Source organism: Chiloscyllium plagiosum, unplaced genomic scaffold (genome assembly GCF_037043375.1).
Source record: "Chiloscyllium plagiosum isolate Xiang-an unplaced genomic scaffold, Cpla_swu_hap1 HiC_scaffold_2, whole genome shotgun sequence".
In the NCBI taxonomy this organism is placed as follows: Eukaryota; Metazoa; Chordata; class Chondrichthyes; order Orectolobiformes; family Hemiscylliidae; genus Chiloscyllium; species Chiloscyllium plagiosum.
The window spans coordinates 81,973,162-82,000,481 of NW_028270140.1; the positions used below are offsets into that span (position 1 = coordinate 81,973,162).

A 27,320-nucleotide genomic window follows, 5' to 3' on the forward strand; every position below is an offset into this window, starting at 1 on the left:
GAAGAATTGATTAGGAAAACCTCAAAGTGTAAGGAAAGCCCCAAATTGAGCAATCTAAATTACAAAAATACAAGGTTAGCTTTCACACTTGTGCTGCAGTGGAGTGCCACCTTCTCTGAGCCAGGAGTCCCGAGTTCAATTCCCATCTGCTCCAGAGGTGTGTATTAACATCTCTGAACAGGTTGATCTGAAAAGAACTGGCTTTTGGACAGAAAGAGATGGCTAGTTTTCTGAGGGCTCTTATCGTGGGCACTACTGCTCCAGATGTTTGTCATAACATAGCTGACCAGGGGAGTGAAATATCTAGAAAATATCTAGGATTGAAAGGGAACTGCTGCTTTACTAGGGCTCCTGTGGTGCAACGGTAGCACCCCTACCTCTGAGACAGAATGCCCATGTTCAAGTCTTACCCACTCCAGGCCTATATGAAAATAAGATCTCTGACAGGTTGATTAGAAAATATCAAGAATAATGAAGGGCTTTTGCCCAAAACGTTGACTCTCCTGGTCCTCGGATGCTGCCTGACCTGCTGTGCTTTTCCAGCATCACGCTCTCGATTCTGCAGTCCTCACTTTCGCCTAGAAAATATCAAGGTCTGGTTTTCTCCAGCAAGGGGAGTCACTTCAGAGAGGAGAGAGTAGAGAGGGGGTTTGCACTGAACTACGAAATGCAAATAAACAATTGTGGAAGCCGTATTGACTACTACTTGTAAATAGCTGATTGGCAGTATAACAAAAGCTACCCACATGTAAACAAAATGCTGCGTGTGGTTCCAAATGTACTCTGAACAGGCAAGTCTTAGTGTAAGTGAAAAATAAAAACCTGCTATTTCGGAGACATGTCTCAATTTACTAATTGCTTCCATATAAAAATTGCTGCTTGGAAATTTCATCCAAAAAGTAACAACAGTTATCACTATAGTCAGTAAACAGGTCACTCCTACTTTTCAATAAGTCCAATACTTTCCTGCATTCCTCACATTACCCCACTGTTTTGGGCTATCCTTAAGCCTAGAATCAGACCATAATAAATGTTATAACTGTCTTATATACTACGCATTCACACAGACATTTTCCATACTCATTATTTCGTATTTATTGGAAATTTAAAATTTAAACCATGCTTGAGGAAGGGAGGAAAAGTTGCCAAAGATCAAATTATAGTTCAGCATCAGACAATAAGACTGAACTTACTTGCTTTCCAAAGATAAATGTTGCAATATTTAGGTCTGTATTGTACAAGAAACTTTTGTTAAGTCCATGATTCACTGTGGGAGCAGTGGACGGAGTTCAAATGTCAACTGCGAAAGGCCTAAACTCTTATCAGCTGATTTGAGACCTACACCAGTTAATGAGAAAGTTCATAATTTCTGAGCTAACTGAAACATGTCAGGTTTATTACAGCCATGTAAACTACGAATGCAAGTTTCGATCATTCAACTGCTGTGTAGCTGGGAAACTGTGTTAACTGCATTGTTAACTCTTCCAGTTTCAAACTGCTTAGTGTAACCTCTCTTCGTGGTGTCAGCTCTCAATGTGCAAATCTTATTGTATCAACAATAACATGAATGCAGACTTGCCAGATTCCAAAGGCTAACAGTAGGAAAGTTTTATTTCCGATTGCAACAAATCCAGCACATTTACTTCAGTTGTTACCAGTTACTCAAAAGCCACAAGCTGGAAGCCAACAATCCTAACACACTATTAAATCTCAAAGCAGCATAAAAGAACCTTCATTTTCTGGAAGCAACTCAAAAAAACTCTTATTGCAAATAATAATGTAATTACAATGTCATTTGCAGACCTACCTGATTTTTGGCTTGCTGTGTTCTATCCCTGTGCTGATGATTCTCTCTATTCGCTCCTGCCAGAGCGCTATCTGCATGAATTGAACCAACTGGAGTGGGCTGTAATTAGAGAAAACAGTATTGACATCCATGAATGGAACTGAAATATTTAGTCATGCCCTTCCTTTTTCATATTGGAGATGTGCTCGCCATGTTATTGTACATGGGAGAATGGAAATTCCAGAGCAGGGCAACGGAGGAAAAAGAATAGAGGAAAATGGATGGAGGGGATGTGCAAGATATAATCATTTGGACAAGTATTTGTGAAAACGCACTGTGACCAATGACAGAAAAACATCATTTGTTCTGATCTAGGAATTTCAAATATTCTCCAAAAGAGAACTGTTTTACCAAGTAATCAGAGAATTGAAAATTTATCCAATACAGTCATTGTGTCAAAGTCCTAAATTGCCCATGTATCCAAAAGTACCGTGGAGAAAATAATATGAAATACTGTAAAAAAATGTAAAATGTTTTCTGCAATATTGCAACAAGAACATCTGGAATCAATTTCCATTCCATACAATCTCAGTTAAACATTAACCAAAGTAATGAATTGCACCATCATTCATTATTTAATGGGCTTGCAATTATGAAGCAGGTTTGGAGATCTGCAAGCAATGTGATGGATTTCTGCTGCATCAACCAAGCAGTGAACTGATACTAGACTGCAGTGAAATAATAATCCATTCCTTCTTGTTTTATTCCCCTCCCCTCTTGATGGGTTACATGGGCGACACACCCAAGGAAACTAGTTTTTCTGGAATTGAACTTGGTAGCGAATGTTGGAGGAAGTTTGACTGACAGGGAGATCACAAACCCTGCCCTTACCAGACATTCACATACATATTCCAACAGAGATTATCAGATAGCAGTTAGGAGCACAAAATCTCTGACTCAGGGTACAAAAACCTTTCATTGTAACTCCTTTAGTGTCCAGTCTGAGATCAGTTATTGAAGAACAGAACAAGAATCATGCACCTTTCATTATGGGCATCGTGCCACAATTACATTTGATAAGCCATGATGGATCCAAAGGAATAATCAACATTCTGATTTTTAGAACATGGAGCAGAAAGCCTTCAATTTCAATTTTAATTGAAGTTTTCCTTTGGTCAACATCATCATGTGTGTATAGCTAAAAAGAGATTTAGTTTTTCTTCAGGTTTACATTATAAACACCAATATGTTACATCTTTTAAGACAAATAAAGCAGCAGAGGTCAAGCACATTTTATCGAGATTGCTAATCCCATCCAGAAATACTCGAGGTACCTGTTGCACTTTGCTTTTGTAATACTTATATTCACTTGACAAAAAGAACATTTTTATATAAACAAATTTTTAGTCTTACAAGTGGTTTGCCAATCCAGTCATACTCATAATCGAACATGTAACCCTTCTTATCGAATAAGTCTGTGAACAGCTTTCTTAGGTAGTCATAGTCTGGTTTCTCAAAGAAGTCCAGCCTTCTTACGTAACGCAAGTATGTAGCCATCTCTTCTGAAAATACAAAATATATCACAAGCTCATTTTAGATTTATCATATATCATTCTGTTTGAATTTTACTGTAATATGGGAAAAAGAAACCAAAGTAAGTTTGAAGATTTTTCCTACATATTTTGGCACTTCCATGAAGAACTTTATTAACTCAAAGCTTAGTGTTTGTTTATTCTATTCTCTTATCACAGGATTTTTATACGTTATTTTCATTCTGCTAAACATTGCCACACATGGGCAGCATGGTGGCACAGTGGTTAGCACTGTTGCCTCACAGCGCCAGAGACCCGGGTTCAATTCCCACCTCAGGTAACTGCCTGTGTGGATTTTGCGCATTCTCGCCGTAGGTTTCCTCCAGGTGCTCTGGTTTCCTCCCACAGTCCAAAAATGTGCAGGTCAGGTGAACTGGCCATGCTAGATTGCCCATAGTGTTAGGTGAGGGGGTTAATGTAGGGGAATGGGTCTGGGTGGGTTGCTCTTTGGAGGGTCGGTGTGGACTTGTTGGGCTGAAGGGCCTTTTCCACACTGTAAGTAATCTAATCTAAACATTAAGTTCAGAATACTGTGTTTGCAGTTGCAGCGACTTTGGAAAAGAAATGTATTCAGAAAATAGCTTACTAGCATTCAAACTAAAGATTATTATTTAGGATGAGTAAAGAAGCCAAACTGAGAAGATTAGATAGTCAAAACCAGCCTGCGCTGAATGTACTATATAAACTTGAGTAAACGTCAACCTAATGTAAAGGTCGGCCCCTATTTTTGGCCAAAAAATCTGGAATTTTCCATATATCTCGTGTAAAGGTTGACCCTAGTTCTTCACAGATAACAGATCAACATTTGAGAGTCAAGATATTATCCTGTACATAAATGTTACGATGAGGAAATAAACTTTTTTTCATGCTATTATGTGCTTTGATGACCAATTCACAACAGTCTTAGACTACAGATTTCTTAAGTTCATTATCGAATGAGTACTATAATATGTATCACGAATGAGATACAAAATTTATCACACCATGCTTTTCTAAATAAAATTAGTTATATGCATTTACTTCATTATAAATTACCATGCAGCTGTTGACGATTTCGGATGGCTACAATGATCGGTGAAACTGGGAGTCAACTGTCTTAAATCAGAAATAAAAACTTAAAATGCTAGTTTGAAAAACCAAAAACAGTAGACGAGAGAAAACAGAGGGAAACAGAAGAACTTGACAGGAAAGTCTGAGACACATCAGGTCAGAGTGGGGTGACAACCTCTGTTGGTGTGCAGGTCAGCTGAGGTCAGTTCCTCTGTAGCACTCTGTACCAAATTTATTGTGCTTTTTTTCTTTCTTTATTTAGAGATCATTTGGGCTTCTACTAATGATATGGCATTTTGGACTGTAGCATGAATTTCAATCCCTCAATAGTAGTATCCATGTAGTAGTCAACCTCATAATTTAAATTTTTTTAAAAAGCCTAAAAATTCAACTTTTACATGGTAATCAAATATGAATTGAAAGGCAAAGGTGAATAGAGACAGCTCTGCACTTTTTTGAGACTACTGTAAATACGTCTGATTTTAAAACTGCATTAAAATGCATATTAAAGCATACGACTAAAACACATTGAGGGAGCATATAAAACCACAGCTGTACAAATTCATCAAAGCATTACATAGTTTCTAACCACTTCATATTATAAATGGTATAATTCAAGGATATAGCTGTGTGGTATTGTAAACTGTTGACAGCAAGCACTTTCCTCCACTTAAAATAATTATCTTGATCTTTCCTTCCCCAATGTTTCTAAATGTCACAAAATTAGCTAAATACATTAAGCCTCGATGCTGTCAGGTGCCTCAGACCTTATGTTGTTTTCAGGACTTTGAGAATGCAGTGTGTCACTGGTAAATAAAAAACTAAACTTCAAACAATTACAACAAGGAGTGCATAACCATTTGTCTGCTCATGAGAACGATTTACAGGAAATACAGATAAGTGATCATGGAAACTTCTTTGATAGAAATTTTATAAACTAAATAGCTTTCAGATGACAATGTTAGGGAAGATATGATTTTGAGGAGATTGCATTAATAAGATTCCAGAATATGTCACCTTGTGGCTTAGCATATTCCTCACGCTACTAATACCATAAAGTTAGAAGATCAAACGGAGATGGATACCTAGCAGACTGTGGTACCAACTGTAGAATGCCGCTGATGTAGCAAGAGTCAATGCCCGAAATTGCTGGGTGCAACTCAGGCAAGAGAAGGGGAGTTTAAAGGAGACAATTCCGAGGACAAGGCAGATTGTACACACAAATAGGAGACGGAGTCAGCTGGGTCTGTGGGAGAAGTCAAAGGCCCAGAGTGCATGAAGTTTCAGTTAAACCATTCTGTATGGGGGTGAAGCTGATCGTTTCCAGGTTCTTCCCAAATTAGAGGGGAAGACAGCAAAGGTATAGGTGGATAAGGGTTTCCGGATTCAGGATCTCTGACTCTTGCCATTGAAGTTTGCCAAGAATACCTTTGGATGTACATGGAACAAAAGGTGCCACTAAAGGCTATGTGCTGGTAAAAGTACAACTAAGAGACCAGTATACCAAACTGCCACTGTACATAGTGAAAGGCGATTATCCTATGCTCCTGATTATAAAAAATAAAGTTAAATTGTAGTGTGCTTAATAGACTGGCTAACACAAAAACGAGTTTGCCAGAGATTTTGGACAGCCATATGGATGACTTCAAGGGAAACCTGGGGGAAATGAAAGGAGCAGAAATTAAACTTTGGGTAAAGCGGGAGGCTCATCCAATGGTTCTGAATGCGTGTCCAGTGCCATAGGCCTTCAAGTCTAAAGTGGATGCAGAAATGGAACAGCTAGTGAACCTGGAAATGTCGGACCCAGAAACCACCAGTGATTGGGCTACTCCCGTTGTTCCAGTCCTAAAAACAAATGGTGCACTCAGGATGTATCTGTACTTTCAAGATCACAGTCAACCCAGCCCTGAGTGCAGGTCACTACCCACTTCCACACTGGGGACCTGTTCAGGGGACTGGCTGGAGGAAAGAAATTCTCAAACTGGATCTGTCGCAGGCCTATTTGCAGATGGGGGTCACAAAGGAGTTTCAGCCACCGCTGATGATAGTAACACAGGGGGGACGTTTCTGATCCAAGCAACTGTCATTCGGCATCACATCAGCACCGGCTCAGTTCCACATGGCCATGGGCCAAATTTTTTGAGGGGATTGCTGGGATTCCAAATGATATTTTGGTTATCTGGATCTTTCAATGAGAAGAAAAACCTAGAAGAAACTCTAAAGACATTGCAGGAACACAGCCTACAAGTATAAAAGGAAGAAATGCAAGTCTTTAAAGACTCCATAGAGTACTTCAGCTATGTATTTGGTGAAGGACAACACAAGGCACCCAGATAATGAAGGCCATCATGAAGGTCCAGACCAGAGAATGTGTCTCAGATGAGATCAATCTTAGGACTTGTGAATTACTATGGCAAGTTTGTGTCTGATCTCACAACTATGCTAAAACTCTTGCATCAATTACAGGGAATAGGATAGCCATGGAAATGGACCCAGGAATATGATGAGGCTTACTGGGAGGTGAAGCAAGTCCTATAAAGGTTGGAACTGTTGACTCCTTTTGACCCAAAGTTGTCACAGCAATTGACATGCCTTATGGGGTTGGCGCTGTGCTGTCATGTATCTTACCAACTGGAGAGAAAAGGCCCATTGCCTTTGCAGTGAGGTGTCACTATGCCCAAGTAGAAAAGGAATGTTTGGGCAGTGCACGCATTCCCTTTACGGCAAGCAGTTAAAGCTGCTGACAGACCACAGGGCATTAACTTCTATTTTTGCGCCATACACATGTCAATGGCAGCAGCACATCTGCAGAGACAAGCACTAGCTCCATCAGCCTATTCATATAAAAGGATTTACACATGAAGGAACTGAAACTAAAATGATCATTCTAAGCGATGAAAGACTCAGGAGAACTTTGTTTAACATTACATTCCATGACACTGCAATCCTGTTGCTCTAAATTCTGTGTTGTATGATTCTGCTCCACAACCACCTGATGAAGAAGCAGTGCTTCGTAAGTTAGTGTCTTAAAATACCACCCACGCCCCCCACCTCCTCCAAGACATCAGTTTCCCCGGCCCCCAATGCCTCATCTTCACCATGGATATCCAATCCCTCTACACTTCCATCCGCCATGACCAGAGCCTCCAAGCCTCCCGACGTCCACAACACTACCCTTCCACCGACACTCTCATTCATTTAGCCGAACTGGTCCTCACCCTTAATTTGTCCTTCGAATCCTCCCACTTCTCCCAGACTAAAGGGGTAGCCATGGGCACACGTATGGGCCCCAGCTATGCCTGTCTCTTTGTTGGCTACATAGAACAGTCAATCTTCCGTAATTACACTGGCACCACTCCCCACCTCTTCCTCCGCTACATTGATGACTGCATTGGCACCATCTCATGCTCCCGCGAGGAGGTTGAGCAATTCATCAACTTCACCAACACATTCCACCCTGACCTTAAATTTACCTGGACCATCTCTGACACCTCCCTCCCCTTCCTGGACCTCTCCATCTCCATTAGTGACGACCGACTTGACACTGACATTTTTTACAAACCCACCGACTCCCACAGCTACCTGGATTACACCTCTTCCCACCGTACCTCTTGCAAAAATGCCATCCCGTATTCCCAATTCCTCCGCCTCCGCCGTATCTGCTCCCAGGAGGACCAGTTCAACCACAGAACACACCAGATGGCCTCCTTCATTAGAGACCCGCAATTTCCCTTCCCGCATGGTTAAAGATGCCCTCCAACTCATCTCGTCCACATCCTGCACCTCCGCCCTCAGATCCCACCCCTCCAACCGTAACAAGGACAGAATGCCCCTGGTACTTACCTTCCACCCTACCAACCTTCGCATAAACCAAATCATCCGCCGACATTTCCGCCACCTCCAAAAAGACCCCACCACCAGGGATATATTTCCCTCCCCACCCCTTTCCGCCTTCTGCAAAGACCGTTCCCTCCGTGACTACCTGGTCAGGTCCACGCCACCATACAACCCACCCTCCCTTCCTGGCACCTTCCCCTGCCACCGCAAGAACTGCAAAACCTGCCCCCACACTTCCTCCCTCACCTCTATCCAAGGCCCTAAAGGAGCCTTCCACATCCAAAGTTTTACCTGCACATCCACTAATATCATTTATTGCATCCGTTGCTCCAGATGCGGTTTCCTCTACATTGGGGAGACTGGATGCCTCCTAGCAGAGTGCTTTAGGGAACATCTCCAGGATACCCGCACCAATCAACCACACCGCCCTGTGGCCCAACATTTCAACTCCCCCTCCCACTCTGCCGAGGACATGGAGGTCCTGGGCCTCCTTCACTGCCGCTCCTTCACCACCAGACGCCTGGAGGAAGAACGCCTCATCTTCCGCCTCGGAACACTTCAACTGCAGGGCATCAATGTGGACTTCAACAGCTTCCTCATTTCCCCTTCCCCCACCTCACCCTCGTTCCAAACTTCCAGCTCAGTACTGTCCCCATGACTTGTCCTACCTGCCTATCTTCTTTTCCACCTATCCACCCCACCCTCCTCACTGACCTATCACCTTCATCCCCTCCCCCACTCATCTATTGTACTCTATGCTACTTTCTCCCCACCCCCACCCTCCTCTAGCTTATCTCTCCACGCTTCACGCTCTCTGCCTTTATTCCTGATGAAGGGCTTTTGCCCGAAACGTCGATTTTGCTGCTCCTCGGCTGCTGCCTGAACTGCTGTGCTCTTCCAGCACCACTAATCCAGAATCTGGTTTCCAGCGTCTGCAGTCATTGTTTTTACCTTAAAATAAACCTGTTGGACTATAATCTGGTGTTGTGTGATTTGTAACTTTGTACACCCATCATACAAAATCAGACATGGACAACCAGAGAAGCATGGCAATGCAGTTGCCCTGACAAGGCAGCCACTACTGAGAATGAGGAGGTTCCTGGATGGAATTTTAGAATTGTATACTTTTTCCCAGAAAGAGGTGCTGGTGTCAGTGATTCAGGTACAGAATATACTCAGAACGGCCCAATCTTGAGCAGAGTGGTGGACTTAGTTCTGGGAGGGATGGTCAGTCATGGAAGTCACCCAGAATTACTCCCTTACCTGTCCAGGAGATGAGATTTGTCCATATCAGATATTGTCCATATATTGTTTGATGTGGGGAATGAGAGTTGTTATCCTTCCCCTGTTAAGTGGAAAGGTGCTAGAACAAATGCACCAATGACTCCCTGGTGTGGAGCAAATCAAGGAGACAGCCAGGAGCTATTTTTGCTGGTTGAATGTGGACTCCCAAATTGCGGAGAAAGGGAGTCATGCAAATCCTGAGCATTAGTAAGAAAGGAGTGATTGCTGTTGCTCATTCATCCATGGGAATGGCCTCAAACACCGTGGCAGCAGACTCATGTCGATTTCATAGGGACCAATATAGAGGGACAGATGTCACTGGTGACCAAGGACGTACAGTGCTCAGTCCTGAAGAAGGGTTACATCTGAAACGATGACTTCTCCACCTTCTGTTGGATTCCTGAAGAAGGGCTTATGCCTGAAACATCGATTCTCCTGCTCCTTGGATGCTGCTGTAACTGCTCCGCTTTTCCAGCAACACATTGTCCAGCTCTCACTTCCTGGTGCTGCCTGGCTTGCTGTGTTCTTCCAGTCTCCTGCCTGTCTACTTTGGATTCCAACATTCGCAGTTTTTATGTCTCTAATGAAGTTGGTATCAGCAGGAGCAACAATACACCAAATGGATGAAATATTTATCAAGTTTGGGAACCTCAAGCAAGTCATGACTGACGATGTTCAACAGTTTGTGGCACAAGAGTTTGAGGAGCACTTGGAAATTAATGGAGTCAGTCATGTGAAACTGGCTCTGTATCACCCTGGGGCAAATGGCCAGGCACACAGATTTGTACAAACCTTGACTTAGGCCTTAAAGGCTTCACAAGGGGAGAGGTCGCTAGAGCAGCAACTCAAGTTCCACAGCGTGTACAGGAACACACTACATGTACTGACCCAGTGCTCACCAGCATCGTTCATGTTCAACCACCACCTGAGACCAGAGACGAGGTAGAGTGAAATCAAGGAGGACAGATGGTCAGAAGAGTGGGAACCTCAAGGTCAAGGGGGTGCCAAAGAGGAAAGGCCATTTTGGCCTAGACTTACACACCTCGGGGTAAAATTGATCCCATTGTGGTGATTTCCCAAACAGGGCTGTTATCACATACAGAGCAGAGCAGGAGTGAGTGAGTGTGTGTGTGTGTCTCTGTATGTGTGTGGCAACGTTCCTTGAAGAGGACCAACGGTGTCGATTGAGACATGTGTCTCCCAGTCAGGGTTGGCAGTATCTAGACAGGAGTCAAGAGTGGCAATAGGGGGACGTGTCTGTGGAACAACAGGAGCTTCCAGAAGCTTGGAGACTACTCTAGAAAAAGGTTCCTGAGACAAGGAGACCTGTAGGAATTCTAGGATTCACCAGCAACGAGAGACTGATCATATCAATGTAAGCCATAGAAAGGTCATTTTTATTTCCATTTTTTAAAAATTATTTGTGATGATGTACATACAGTATCTTAGAGGTATGCAGCATGAGATAGGGCTCATCCATGCTGACCAGCTTTTCTCAACTAAACTTGTCCCACTTACCTGCGTTTGGTGCAGATCCCTCTAAACCTTTCCTTTCCATGTACCTGTCCAAACGGCTTTTAAATTTTGTTCCTGTACCCCCCCCCCCACATTTCCTTTGGCAGCTCGTTCCATAGACGCATCAATCTCTACAAGAAAAAATTGCCCTTCAGGTCCCTTTTAAATCACTTTAAACCTATGCCCTCTCGTTCTGGACTCCCTTCCCTAGGGGAAAGACTTTGGTTATTCACCCTATCTATGCCCTACATGATTTTGTAAACCTCTATAAAGGTCACCCCTCAGCGTCCTACACTCCAGGGAAAAAAAAAGTCCCAGCCCTATCCAGCCTCTCCTTATAACCCAAACCTTCCAGACTCAGTAACATCCTTGTAAATCTTTTTCGCACCATTTCAAGTTTAATAACATCGTTCCTATACAGGATGATCAGAATTATACATGAGCTACAATGCCTGTACAATAGCTTTACCTGCTGGCAGTTTAAATATTGTTAAAAAGGATATTAAAATAAAGTGGGCGTAGTTGAGTTATGCAACCCAACTCCCTTTAAACGAGCAGGTCAGGTGATCCAGAGCTGGGAGCTATGGGAGGTAATCTAAAACCAATTGTTGAGCTGAGAGCCCTACAATAAAATAGAGTATTCTCTATTCAAGTTTACCCTTCATCCAACACGTGCTCTATTTATGGTTCTACTGAACCGCAACATAATAAAGGCCAACATCCCATTTGCCTTCTTCTCTGCTTGCTGCACTCGCATGTTTACTGTCGGTGACTGGTGTATAATGACACCCAAGTCTCGGTGCACCTTCCCTTTCCCAATCGAGCACCATTCAGATAGTAATCTGCCTTCCTGCTTTTGATACCAAAGTGGATAACCTCGTATTTATCTATATGATACTTCATCAGTCTTGCATATGTCCACTTACTCAACTTGTCCAAATCACACTGACGTTTCTCAGCACCCTCCCACTCAACTTTATGCTGTCTCCAAACTTGAAAATATCACATTTAGTTCCATCATTCCTGTCAGTACACTACCCTAATCCCATGCTCACAACTTGTGCATGACCTATTAGAAAGTCTTCTGCAAATCCAAGGAAATGACACATCCACCGGGCTCCCTCTTATCAACTTTACTGGTTATGTCCTCAAAAAATTTCAGTGGATTTGTCAAGCATGATTTCACTTTTTTAAAATCCATGCTGAATCTGTCCAATCATATCACTGTTTCCAAGTGTTCTATTAAATATTTCAAAATGGGCTCCAGCATTTTCCCCATGAGGCAAACCAGCTGATAATTTTCTGTTTTCTTTATATCTGCTTTTGAAAAGAGTGGGGTTAGATTGCCGATAAAGCCTTGAAAGATGGCCATCAATGCACCCACTATTTCTAGTGCGCTCCCTTAGGTAGACTAGGTTGTGGATTATTTGACCTTGGGCATTCATTAACCTTTAATCCCATCAATTCCTGACTAAAAATGATTCTTTTAGTTCCTGCCTCTCATCAGGCACTGTGTTTCCCAAACAACGTATTTAGTTGGTCTGCGACCTCTTTGTTCCTCATTATCACTTCCCCTATTTCAGACTGTAAGGGACCTATATTTGTTTTTGCTAACCTTATTCGCTTTACAAACCTATAGAAGCTTGTGCGATCAATTTTTATGTTCTTTGCAAGCTTACTTGCCTATTCTATTTTCTCCCTCTTAATCAATCCCTTGGTTCTCTTTTGCTGCAAATCTAAACTGCTCCCATTCCTCAGATCTGCTGCTTTTTTGGTCAATTCGTATGCCCTTTCTACGATCTAACACTATCCCTAATTTCCTCGGTTAGCCAAGCATCTCAACTCCAGGACATCTCAGCAGGAGCTCCTCACAGTAGTGTTTCAAGGTTAACCATCTTCAGCTGCTTCATTAAGTACTTTCCCTTCACTACAAGAAATTAGTATGTATGCTGATGATTGCGCAATGTTCAGCACCACTGTCAACTCCTCAGATACTCATGTACAGCAAGAACTGGACAAAATACAGGCCTGGGCTGACAAGTGGGCTGACATTTGTGCCGTGTAAGTGTCAGGAAGTGACAGCCATCAGCAAAACTGAATCCAAATGTTGGCCTTCATATTAAAAGGCATTACCATTACTGAATCCCCCACTTTCAACATTCTGGGGGTTACCAGTGACCAGAAACTGAAATGAACCTGCAATATAAATACTGTGTCTATAGAATTTAGAATTCTATAGTGAAAAATTTAACTCCTGATACCCAAGCTGTTCTCATCAGCTACAAGGCATAGGTTAGGAATAGGATGGAATATTACCCTCTTCCCTGAATGGGTGCAGCTTAACTACACTCATGAAGCTCAACACTATCTAGGGCCAAGGCAACCCACTTGATTGGCAAACCATCAAAGACCTTAAATTATACTCCCTATACTATTGCACACAGTGGAGTAGCATGTACCATCTATGAGATACACCAAGACGCAGCGTGTAGCAACATGTCAAACCTCCATCCATAGCACTTTCCAAATTCTCAACCTCATTCTCAACCTCTATCATATAGAAAGATGTCAGCAGCAGCGATAAAGGAATACCAACAGCATGCAAGTCCCCTTCCAAGTCTCAAGCTTGGAAAAGTATTTATCACCACACAAATACTCATTGTCAGTGTCAATAACCTGAATCGCCCTTACTAACAGAACTGTGGGTGTGCAGACATCACATGGACTAGACACTTCCAGAAGAGAACTCACCACCAGCCTCTCAAAGGCATTTGGGCTTGTTAATAAATTCTGGCCTTGTCGTGAAGCTCATATCCCATTAACAAATAAAACAAATTCACGCAAGATATACATGCATTGTTTAAAAGGTTTTCCAATGTATAGATAATGCATTAATAATCTTCAGAGTTTACTTCTCCACTCGAGAGTGCCTAAAGCAGCGGACATAATTCCAGAAAAATAATCAATCCTGCTCATTTCATGGCTCATATGGAAAGAATCACCATGAAGCTGCGCTGTGGGGGTCACCTCACATCCATGGTCCTCCGCTCCATTCAACACAACTCACTGCTTTTAGAATTAAATGAAAGAAAAGAGGGAAATATAACTGAACTGCATTATGTAAGTTGAATAATGCAAAACTCAACTTATAAACAAAATTCTCCTCTTCTTTGTCTCAAGGTTTAAAACCTGGGCATGATAGACTCTTCCTGTTTTTACTTCATAACCCCTGTACTCATTTTCTTCTGAAATGTACTGCAAATCTCAATGTAACCATGCTCAAGCTGTGTGCGTTGCAAAGGTAGTTAATACTGTAGACAGTCATTATAAGTTTTAAAACCATCATATTCAGCTTCAGATCCCATCAGCAGCATAAATTCGAATCATCTGTGAGTAATGATGCCAGATCAGTAGAAAAACAGTTTACCATTAAACATGACCTCAACACTGCGAAAACGTCAGATCTAAATGCATACAAATACTAACATTAAAACAGCATGTTGTTACTTCCCTCATCTTCCTTATAAAGGATAGTGATGATACCCCATCAGTGCTTATAGTTACTAATCAGGTACCTTCGAAAACTTGCACATTGCAGTGCTATACTGGTCTCTCATGGCAGAAGATAAATGATAATGAATTCAAATGGCAGGAACAGATCCAGACATTAGAAACTGGAGAATCTCTCAATCTGCTCAATGACTGAAAGATTACCTGGAAAATTTTCACATAAAACTTCAACTGGTGTTGCTCGCTTGGTGTCCCCTATCTTCTGATATCTTTCTTTTAATGTGTCCGCCTGGAAATGAAAGTAAACTCAGCTTCATTAATCAAGACAATGCTCATCTCTAATTAGCACTTTGGATTTGGTAAGCAGAGCAAAGGGAAAACAAACTTGCCTTAAGGCCCTGCCAAGGAAGACTGCCGCGGAGGAAATACATGAACATGTGACCTAATGCTTCTAAGTCATCCCTTCTGCTTTGTTCTGAAAAGGAAATTCACACAAAATGATTGAAATATTTCCCTTTAAAGTTTCAAGGCGTTAAAGAGCAATTAGAATATTTTAATACAAACGACTTGTCTTAACTTTTGCTATTATTTAAATTAATTGCTTCTAATGCAAGTATGTTTTTAAACAATTATTTTATTTATTTTGCTGCTTACTAAGAGACTTCAAATAGTAATTGGCAGTTTTCAAGAAAATAAAGATCAGTTAGCAATTATCATACTGCACAGATATAACAAAAACACACATATTTGGAAGGGGTAGTAACACAGTGTAAGGTGCTTGTTCTGGAATTAATTCTGAAGTTGAGTCTGGTTTTAATTTTGGGTTAATAGTTGATGCTAATGCTTAACTAAAATTTAGAATATCTAACTACTGTTTTGCACATAACCCTGATTATTCACCGACATAAATATATTTTTGTACAAAATTACTCTCTTGGCCAATAAGAAGCAATACCCAAACTTCTCACCATTGTAATTTGTAATGATGATGATATCCTGGGGAGGTAACAGGTTTCAGGCCATTTGCCCATTTCACTCTGCAGCGGATTTTCCTTTCCACAGAGCAGTAAACGTGGACTCTGCCATACCAGCCTTTCTCCATTCTGAAATTTAGCTCAATACTTTTGGTATCAAATATGCTTACATTCTCTCTGCAGATCTATATTATTCAATCAAGGTTTTATACCGCAATAATCTAGTGGGTTCTGAGGTTGTCGATGTTGTACTCTATTCCTTTTCATTCTTCTAAAGGTCCACTTTCTAATGATTGGAAGACTTAACATCAACTCAGGGCAGAGTTGCAAAGTCACATGACTCCAGTTTGCCAATCATTTGAACAGAACTTCTGGGTTCTTTATTAATTATTGTTCTATCAAGACATTTCTAACCAACCTATTCAGAGATGCTAAGAAACATCCGTGGAGCAGGGGGGAACTTGAACCTGGATCTCAGAGTTCAGAGGTGGGGACATTACCACTACACCACAACAGACCCTTATATCATGAAATAATTGCAGAATTTAGAACAATTCTAATTGTCTTGGCAATGTCAATCAGAAATCTATCATGTTTAACAGCTCCTGAAAAAGCCCAAAAGGTGTATCTGTTTGAATCACCTCACTGGTCCAAGTTCAGAAAATAGGGTTCATCGTAACCACAGTTCAAGTGTCAGCAGGGATCTCAATATTTATTAATGGTTAAAACTGCAAATTAGCACCATACATATATTAAACAATTTGTTTATCATCAGAATAAGATCACACAATTCATTAACAGGTTGCTGTACATGGTTGTTTGAAGGATAGTAATCAAAATGTCAGGTCCATTGTGGTCCAAAACCTATTAGTGAATCAGGTTGATCAACAAATGCTGGGGAACTGCCTATCTCAGGTATCACAATACCTGTGTCTGAAAAAAAATCAGTGACTTCTATCTCCCCTAGTCAGCAAATGATTTTAAAATCAAATCGACTCCAAAGCAAAACCATTTACCTCTGATCTCATCAAAGATGATGATTCCCCAGTTGATCATTACACAATTAAATTTTAGCCTTTGTTAAAAAGGCATCAAGCATGAAGTAATACTTCAACAAATTCACCTCATGTTGCCGAAATGGCATTGATGTCTTTGAGGAAGAGAAGAGATAATGTTCCACAGCACATTACTGGTCAGTTCATTTCATGTACTGTCAGATTAACACACAGATTGGACAGTTTCTGTTGTAAATCGACATCTCAAAATAGCAGAAGTCAGCCAGGAAATAGTAATCTATGCAAAGTAAACTATGGAGAAGAACAAAATAGTTTAAGATAATAGTTTAAACCACGGTGGCACAGTGGTTAGCACTGCTGCCTCACAGTGCCTGAGACCTGGGTTCAATTCCCGCCTCAGGCGACTGACTGTGTGGAGTTTGCACGTTCTCCCCGTGTCTGCGTGGGTTTCCTCCAGGTGCTCCGGTTTCCTCCCACAGTCCAAAGATGTGCAGGTCAGGTGAATTGGCCATGCTAAATTGCCCGTAGTGTTAGATAAGGGGTAAATGTAGGGGCATGGGTGGGTTGCACTTCGGCGGGTCGGTGTGGACTTGTTGGGCCAAAGGGCCTGTTTCCACACTGTAATGTAATCTAATCTAATGTAATCTAATCTAAAATAACCACAAAGCGCCCAGAAATGAATGGTTCAAGTATGCTGCCGGAACTACCATTTACCTTACAAATTCAAGTGTATTTATTCAAATTATCAAATCATTCAATATGGCTTTGTATCTAGCTTTCAACATAATTGTCATATTGTGGGCTAAAGACAATTACTGTACTAATCAGTTTTAATGCAAAATGTGACAGTGAATTATAAGGAATAAGCTACATTTGCATTAGAAAGAGCGCAGAAATATGAATCACACATTGCTATATCTAAAAACAGGATAATTTCCAAGAAAATGTTACAGATGTGTAAGCTTTACAGTTGAGGAAAAGGGTGGTCAATGAGACTGATTAAATTATACAAAGCATTAAACAGTTCAGACATACAGAATCCATATTACAATGCAAAAGCAGGGCATTTGGCCCATCATGTCTGCACCAGTTCTGAGCACCTTGGCTTAGGGACACTGTCTAAAACCTTCCATTAGATCTCCTCAAAGACAAATCCTCGCCAAGAAAACCGTCCCAAATTTGCTAATCTTTCTTCATAACTTCACCTTTGAACCATTCTGATAAACTGCTTCTGCAATCTCTCCAATGCATTCACATGCTTTCTACATGTGGCAGAACTGTACACAATAGTTCAACTGACATCTACTCAGTGTGTTATGTTCATCATAACCTTCCTGCTCTTGTACTCTATGCCCCTATTTATGAAACCTAGAACGCTGTATGTTTTAGTAACTGTCCTTTCTCGCCATGCTGCCATCTTTAATGACTTACATACATACATGTCCAAGTCTCTCTATTTCTGTTTGGTGTAAACCATAGGCTACACACTAGTGGGAAGTATGCAGAGGAACATATCTGCAAGGGAATTGCAAACGTGTGCAAACAGAGAGTAGTTATACTAGGCGACTTTAACAACCTGACTATAGACTGGGATAGTGATAGTGATAGTGTAAAGGACAGCAAGAGGCAATCTTTCAACAATTGTGTTTGAGACTATTTTCTGAAGCAACCTGTGTCCAACTGAATAAGTAGCATTGCTAGACCTGGTTCTTGGGAGTAAGAAAGATCAATTAGATCAAGTGATAATAGGGGAATATTTGGGGGTCAGTGATTATTGTATCATAAATTACAATCAATAATCCCCCAGAAGAATAACCAACAAGTAGACAGTTGGCTTCAGTGGTGCAAAGACAAAGGTGAATCAGACATACTGAAAGGTAGGGTTGGCAGGAAAAGCAGATACGAGGTAATGGACTACCTTTAAAAAGAGCAGAAGTGTCAGGCATAGCCAAGGTATATTCTCACAAAGGAAAAAGGTACGGCAAACCAATCCAGAGTCCCCTGGAAGATGAGGAAATAGAAACTAAGTTAAAGAAGAAACCAGGTGTTGCTGACAGGTGTCCTGTGGAAAATACAACTGAGAACAAAGTTGAATGCAGAAGGTCCAGAAGGGAGGTGAAAATACATAAGACAAGCAAAGAGACATAATGAGAAACATATTGGGAAATCCCAATATATTCTATAGGCACATAAACAGAGAAAAGATAGTAAAAGAGGAGGAGTAGGGTTAATTAGGTAGCAAAAAGGGAATTTACACATGAAAGCAAGAAGCATGACTGAAGGGTTAAATGAATACTTTGCATCTGTCTTTACTCAGGTGACAAATGCTGCCCAAGCCATAGCGACAGAAGGTGAAACTCATGCTGGCACCAACCTGACAATATGTCTAATTGGCCAGGTATGTCCCTTACATAGAAAGCAGGACAAATCCGAATCAAGTCAGATACTGCCCCATCAGTTTACTGGCATTCATCAGTAAAGTGACAGAAGGTGACATCAACACTATCAGCAAGTATTGCTTGCTTAGTAATAATTTGCTTGCTGACACTCAGATTTGTTTCCAGCAGGGCCACTCAGCTCCAGCCCCGTTTATAGCCTAAGTCTAAACATGGACAAAACATGAATTCCAGAGGTGAGGCGAGAATGTCAGACCATTGCTATCAAAGCGACATTTGAAAGAATGTGGCATCAGGAGCCCTGGCAAAATTGGAATCAATAGAAGTCACAGGGGAAACTCTCCACTGGTTGGAGTCATATCTGACACACAGAAGGATGATTATGTTTGTTGGAGGTCAGTCATCTCAGCTCTAGAGTTCCTCATGGTTGTGCCTTTGGCCCAAATAATTTCAGTTGCTTCATCAACAACCTTCCCTCCATCATAAGGTCAAGTGGAGATGACAGCACAATGTGCAACACCATATGTAACTCCTTACATACTGGGGCAGTCCATATGCAAATGTAGAAAACCTTGAACCCAAAGAGAGAAAATGCTGGAAAATCTCAGCAGGTCTGGCAGCATCTGTAAGGAGAGAAAAGAGCTGACATTTCGAGTCTAACTGACCCTTTGTCAAAGCTAAAATTTGCTTTTATTTATGCAGAAAACCTTGACAAGATTCAAGCTCAGCCTGACATGTGGGAAGGAACACTTGTGCCACAAAACTGCCTGACAATGGACATCTCCAACATAAAGTCATAGAGATGTACAGCATGGAAACAGACCCTTCAGTCCAACTCATCCATACCAACCAGATATTCCAACCCAATCTAGTCCCACCTGCCAGCACCCAGCCCATATTCCTCCAAACTCTTCCTATTCATATACCCATCCCGATGCCTTTGAAATCTTGCAATTGTACTAGCCTCCACCACTTCTTCTGCAGCTCATTCCATTCATGTACCACCCTCTTGTGTGAAAAAAAATGCCCCTTGGGTCTCTTTTATTGCTTTCCCCTCTCATCCGATACCTATGCCCTCCACTTCTGGACTCCTCCACCCCAGGAAAAAGACTTTGTCTATTTATCCTATCTATGCCCCTCATGATTTTGTAAACCTCTAGAAGGTCACCCCTCAGCCTCCGACCATCCAGGGAAAACAGCCCCAGCTTATTCAACCTCTCCCTATAGCTCAATTACTCCAACCTTGCCAACATCCTTGTAAATCATTTCTGAATCCTTTCACATCTCACAACATCTTTCTGATAGGAAGGAGACCAGAATTGCACGCTATATTCCAAAAGTGGCTGAAGCAATGTCCTGTACAGCGGCAACATGACCTCCCAACTCCTATACTCAATACTCTGACCAACAAAAGAAAGCCTACCAAACGCCTTCTTCACTATCCTATCTACCTGTGACTCCACTTTCAAGGAGTTATGAACCTGCACTCCAAGGTCTCTTTGTTCAGCAACACTCCCTAGAACCTTACCATTAGTGTACAAGTCCTGCTAAGATTTACTTTTCCAAAAAGCACCACCTCACATTTATCTAAATTAAACTCCATCTGCCTCTCCTCAGCCCATTGGCCCATCTGATCAAGATCCTGTTGTAATCTGAGGTAACTTTCTTCGCTGTCCACTGCACCTCCAATTTTGGTGTCATCTGCAAACTTACTAACTGTACCTCTTTTGCTTACATCCAATCACTTATATAAATGACAAAAGGTAGTGGACCAGCACCGATCCTTGTGGCACTCCACTGGTCACAGGCCTCCAGTCTGAAAAACAACCCTCCACCACCCTCCTCTGTCTTCTACCTTCAAGCTGGTTCTGTATCCAGATGGCTAGTTCTCCCTGTGTTCCATGAGATCTAACCTTGCTAACCAGTCTCCCATGGGGAACCTTGTCGAATGCCTTAGATATAGATCACATTTACCACTCTGCCCTCATCAATCGTCTATGTTACTTCTCCAAAAAACTCAATCAAGTTTGTGAGACACGATTTCCCACGCACAAAGCCAAGAGAGAATCTAACTGTTGCTAATTTTGTCTGTCAATTGGATTACTATCACCTCACCAGCGCTACTGAACCTTCTGGGAGTCACTGTTGACTGACCAGAAACTGAACTAGATTAGCCACGTAAATAATGTAGCTACAAGGGCAGGTCAGAAGCTAGGATGCTTGTCTACACTCCAAGGAATAAGCAAATAGTGTGATGGAATACTCCAACTTCCTGGATGAATGAGCTCCAAAGGCATTCAAAAAACCTGAAAACGATTCAGGACACAGTAGCCCATTTGATTTGGACCACATCCATAAACTTTACCTCTTTCCATCACTGACATTCAATACAACAATGCGCACCATCTATAAGATGCACTGCGAGAACTCATCAAGCTTCTTCAGATATCATCTTCCAAACCTACACCCACTGCCATCAAAAAGGACAAGGGCAGCAGATACATGAAAACACCACGAGCTCCCCCTTTAAGATATTCACCATCCTGTCTTGGAAACAGACTGCCATTCCTTCAGCATTGTTGGGTCAAAATCCTGGAATTCCATCTGTAATGGCATTGCAGGTCTACCGACTGCAAATGGATTTCAGCCAGCTCAGCATCATCTTCTCAAGGGTCACTCTGTCAACTCTCAAATCCCATTTTTTTTTTAAAAAAAAGGCTCTAGAAGGATTAAAATTGATAAGGAGATGGTATTTGATAAACTGGTAATAAATACATTGATAAGAACACTGGGAACTGAACAAGATGCATGTAGGATATTGAAGGAATTGAAAGTGGAAATTGCAGAGGCACTGTCAATGACCTTCAAATCTTCCTGGACTCTGGGATGGTGCAGGAGGACTGGAGAATTGTAGGCCTTGTGACATTACAACTTTATTTTAAAAAGCTTGAAGATAAGTCCAGCAGTTACAGACCAGTCAGATTAACATCTGTGCTGGGAAAACTTCTGGAAACAATTATTCAGGGTAGGATTAATCGCCACATGGAGAAAAGTTAATTTGGAAGACCTGCGCCCACACCACCTCCCACACCTCCATCCAAGGTCCTAAAGGAGCCTTGCACATCCAAAATTTTACCTGCACATCCACTAATATCATTTATTGTATCCATTGCTCCCGATGCGGTCTCGTCTACGTTGGGGAGACTGGCGCCTTCCTAGCAGAGCACTTTAGGGAACATTTCTGGGGCACCCGCACCAATCAACCACACCGCCCTGTGGCCAACATTTCAACTCCCCCTCCCACTCTGCCGAGGACACAGAGGTCCTGGGCCTCTTTCACCAACAGACGCCTGGAGGAAGAACGCCTCATCTTCTGCCTCGGAACACTTCAACCCCAGGGCATCAATGTGGACTTCAACAGTTTCCTCATTTCCCCTTCCCCCACCTCACCCTAGTTCCAAACTTCCAGCTCAGCACAGTCCCCATGACTTGTCCTACCTGCCTATCTTCATTTCCATCTATCCACTCCACCCTCCCCCCCGCCCTTGACCTATCACCTTCATCCCCCCTCCCCCACTCACCTATTGTACTCTATGCTACTTTCTCCCCACCCCCACCCTCCTCTAGCTTATCTCTCCACGCTTCAGGCTCTCTGCCTTTATTCCTGATGAAGGGCTTTTGCCCAAAACATCGATTTTACTGTTCCTCGGATGCTGCCTGAACTGCAGTGCTCTTCCAGCACCACTAATCCAGAACCTGGTTTCCAGCATCTGCAGTGATTGTTTTTACCCCTTTTACTTAATTTGGAAGAGCCAACGCAAATTTGTTATTGCAAATCATGTCTTAGTAACATGCAGTACTTTTGAATAGATAACAGAGAGGGTGAAGGGGGCAAGGCTGTTGATTTGGTGTACATGGATTTTGAAAGGCTGGATAAACCAGAATTAGTTGTCAGAAGTAAACCAAGAAAGCAGAACTTAAACCTCAATTGAAGTGAGTAAAAAATCAATATGAATGTCTGTCCAAAAACACTTAGGAGAGAAGTGATACATGTTAATAGAGTTGGTTTTTCGATTTTAGATTAATCCACCAATGAGGAAATGTTGCTGGAACAGCCTCATCCAAGCTTCCAGCCAGCAACATTCAAACAAGACAAATTAACAAGAAGTGAAAGTACATTTATAGTACCTTGGCTTCTAGCCCAGGTATAGCTTATGAACCACAGTTTCAACAGCCTTGTATTAGGCAGATTTGTATTTTTTGGACAGATAGTTTTTTCTCATCACGTCTGTTCTCACAATCAACTCAAGTAAGCACAAGACTAGTTCCAATTAAGTACAACAAAAACAAGGGTGCAAGACACCAGCAGCATACCAGAACTTCAAGAGGGTTGGGGACAAAGGATAAATCACTTAGACCAGACGGACTGAAAGACATCGCTGAGGAAATTGCATTGGCGGTGATCTTTCAGGAATCACTGGAGTCAGGAACGATGTTAAAGACTGACGAATGGCTTATGTAATATCCCTGTTTAAGAAAGGAAGGAGGCAGAAGGCAGGGAAACTATAGGATAATTAATCAGACCTCGATGTTTGGTAAGGTTTTAGCATCCAATATTAAGCATGAGATTATGGACACTTGGGAGTACATGGTAAAACAGAGCTGAGACAACATAGTTTTGTCAAGGCAAGGTCATGTCTGACAAATCTGTTAGAATTCTTTGAGGGGTAATGGGTGAGTTCAACACAGGAGAGCCAGCAGACTTTGATCTCCTTGGATTTCCATAAGGCCTTTGACAAGGTGTCGCACAGGAGGTTGCTAAATAAGGGCCCATGGTGTTAGGGGAAAAGGTACTGGCACGGATAGAGGATTGGTTAACTGAGAGAAAGCAGACAGTAGGGATAAAGGGGGCTTTTTCAGGATGGCAGTTTGTGGGGTTTGGTAGGGGACAGTATTGGGCTACAATTATTCATGTTGTACATTAATGATCGGGATGAAGGACCTGAGGAAATTGTTGTTAAGTTTGTAGGTGACATAAAAATACATTTCGGTACAGGTAGTGTTGAGGAACTGGGGAGGCCGCACAAGGGCCTGAACAGGCTAGGAGAGTGGGCAAAGAATTGGCAGATGAAGTATAACGTGGGAAAGTCTGAGGTTACACACTTTGGTAGGAAGAATAAAGGAGTAGATTACTTTCTGAACAGGGAAGGGCTGGGAAGCACAAAGAGACTTGGAAGTCCTAGTTCAGGATTCTTTTAAGGTTAACATACAGGTTGAGTTGGCAGTTAGGAAGGCAAATGAAATGTTAGTATTCATTACAAGATGGCTAGATTTCAACAGCAGAGATATACTGCTGAGGTTTTTACCTCTCCGGTCAGACCATATTTGGAATACTGTGAGCAGTTTTGGGCCTCGTATCAAAGAAAGGATGTTGGAGGTTCACAAGAATGGTCCTGGGAATAAAGGGCTGATCATATCTGTTGAAGACTCTGGGTCTGTACTCAGTTGTACAGTTTGGACAGAATTTAGAAGGATGGCAGGGGAAATCAAATTGAAGCTTACAGAATACTGAGATGCCTGGATAGAGTGGATGTGGAGATGTTGTTTCCATGAGTAGGTAAGACTAGGAACCATGGGGTACAGCTTCAGAATGAAGGGATGACCCTTTAGAACTGAGATGACGAGGAATTTCTTCAGCCAGAGGATGGTGAATCTGTGGAACTCACTATATGGAGGTCAAGTCATTAAGACAGAAATAGATACGTTCTTGGTTGGTGAGGAGATCAACGGTTGCAGAGAGAAGACAAGAGAATGGGGTTGAGAAATTTATCAGCCATGATCAAATAGCAGAGAAAGCTCAAATGGGCCAAGTGGACTAATTCTGCTTCTATGTCTTATGGTCTCATGGTCTAAGAGGACCACAAAATTCTCCTGCTTGGCAATTAGCTCTGCTTCTGTGGAGTGCCTCACATTAGTCTCTGAACGAAATTGCACACTGTTCTCCAAAGCAGTGTGTACACAGCATGCAAAAGAAAGCTTCAAATCAACAACATCAACAGTCCACTGTCCATCCTGTTGCTGTGAATCCAAGATCCTTAATTAGGTGACAACTTCATGAAGCATTCTGGAAACAACATGTGCCTTACCACAAGGTGGACCCTGCGACAGAGATTATTTAAGGGGCAGGTGGCTAAATTTTAATTAATGTGACGTTTTCTGCATTTACTCTTTCTACTGTGCAATGTCTGGAGCTACTGAGTTCCTGGACTTGCCACCCAGAGAGTGTTGCTGCATCCGTTCAGTTTGGTTGGGAGTGGTGGTACATGGTGCTTGTTCTGTTTGGAAAGGCAAGTAGGTGCCCTGTCACACAAGAGTATTTAATGGATGCATTTCCACAGGCAAATCAAAATGACTGCCCAAGTTTGCAATTCTGTTGGCGAACCATGCCCGAATCAGAGGTCCTCTGGTATTTGTTCACCTTGTTGGGAGCTCTGCGTCCTGCACTGGCTCCATCCAGCTCCCTGCATGGCAGGAGTACTATCCTGCTTGGTATCTTCTTCCTAGTATCCTTATGCTATAGTTAAGCTGATATTATTACTGGACAAGTTAGATTTCAGACTGAAATCTATCCTGATAGATTTGGGTTGAACAATGTTTATTAGACAAAAGAAAAGATGACAAAATAATCCAAGCTATTTGCAATACAACACAATTTGAAAGATTTCAAAGTACACAATCACTTTACAAATATCAGAGGTAGCTCATTTCTCTATGATGTCTATAGGGTTAACTTTAGTGCTTCTTTTAATTCCCAGTTTTGATCGCTTGGGAAGTCTTTTTCTTGATTAGTTACACGACTGAGCTTAGAATTTCTCAGCTTCAAATAACACCTTCAATGGTTTTACCCAAATATACTTTTTAACTGGGTCACTCAGTTCCTGACCTCATCACAGTATTGGTTCAAACATGGACAAAGGAGATGAATTTCAGAGGTCGGGAATATGATTCTCTTTGACATCCAAGACTGTATTTGACCAAGTATAGCATCAAGGAGCCGTGGCATCTAAACTCAATGGTAACAAAAGGTAAAACTCTCCACTGGCTGGAATCTTATCCTGAAAATATTAAAAGTTGTTGGAGGTCAATGTCGATGAAAGTGTTCATTGATAAGCTCAATCCATCATTGGGAATCAGGGGGGCAAACTCTCCATTGGCTGGAGTCATATATGAGTGTGTGAAGGAGTAGTTATTTGACTGCTGGCATATCATCGCCAACCTTTATGCAAATAGATGCAATGTATTTCCAGCAGATGGTAGTAGACAGTGATGCACAGAACCCTGGTTGATGCTCCCCTCTCTATCCCAAGTGAGTCAGGGCTAGTTGTCATTAGCTCACTGCTGTTCCAGGTAAGGTACGAATTTGTTACAGACCAATTGAGTGAACATGATACCTTCTTATAATACATCTCACAGGTACTCGCTGAATTCAGTTTCTGATGTACTCTTGGAAGATAATAAAATGCAATTTTAATGACTGGTGTTCCTTATTTTTCAATTACAAAACTTCAAGTCGAAAAGGGCGGCGTTAGAAAAGCAGAGCAGGTCAGGCAGCATCTGAGGAGCAGAAGAATTGACGTTTCAGGCATAAACCTTTCATCAAAACTTCCACTTGTATCGATCAAAGTTAACTTTCCCTGTCAATTGAAAGCCTTGCAGCACTGACAAGTGTAGATCAGATCAGAGCTTACAGGTTCACATTTAGCCAGGTCAGACAATGAGAAGTTATGTCAGAGTTCATGAACACAGCTGATTAATATGCAACCTAAGTTTATTATTGTAAAAAATGTTATTGTTTTCTATGTTTTCATTTATAAGGAAGAAACAGTGTGGAGGTTAACGTTTTCCAATTCTATTTCCGGCTCACTGCTGAATTAGATGAAATCTAAAGACAGTCCTTACAGAAGTTCTCATCACAAATTAATAATGTCATGGAATACAAGAATTCTTAAACAGTTAGCATATTATGGAAATTGAATACGACTATGTAATTACTGCTACAATTGAATTGGTTCTGTAATGTGTATTCTATAAAAAGAATTCAGAGTCTTAGAAATTCTGAGGAAATAAAGTGCTGTAAAATAAAAACCACAACTTCCATTTTCTGTATTCAGGCCTTCCTTTCAGACAGAAGGTCCACACTAACCAAAGTGGCTCAGAGCTTAATGCTTGCTTGGAGCACTCACATTCAGATTGGTTGATTCTGGTGGTACAAGGAAAGACCACCAAAATAGTGACAAGAAAGACTTTAGCTTTTTTATTCATTTACAGGATGAAGGCATCACTGGCTGGACAGCATTTGT

At 41.7% G+C, this 27,320-nt stretch overlaps 1 protein-coding gene across 10 annotated transcripts in view; it reads right to left on the reverse strand.

The window, feature by feature from the left end:
• Positions 1-27,320, reverse strand: part of LOC122560750 (casein kinase I) — a 239,730-nt gene that overhangs the window by 41,766 nt on the left and 170,644 nt on the right. For all 10 annotated transcript variants that reach the window (XM_087998098.1, XM_087998103.1, XM_087998100.1 and 7 more), the window contains 4 exons: positions 14,964-15,049; positions 14,779-14,863; positions 3,200-3,348; positions 1,808-1,906 (listed from right to left, as the gene is read on the reverse strand). In XM_087998098.1, the coding sequence (XP_087854224.1) occupies positions 1,808-1,906; positions 3,200-3,348; positions 14,779-14,863; positions 14,964-15,049 (419 nt within the window). The remainder of the gene's footprint in view (positions 1-1,807; positions 1,907-3,199; positions 3,349-14,778; positions 14,864-14,963; positions 15,050-27,320) is intronic.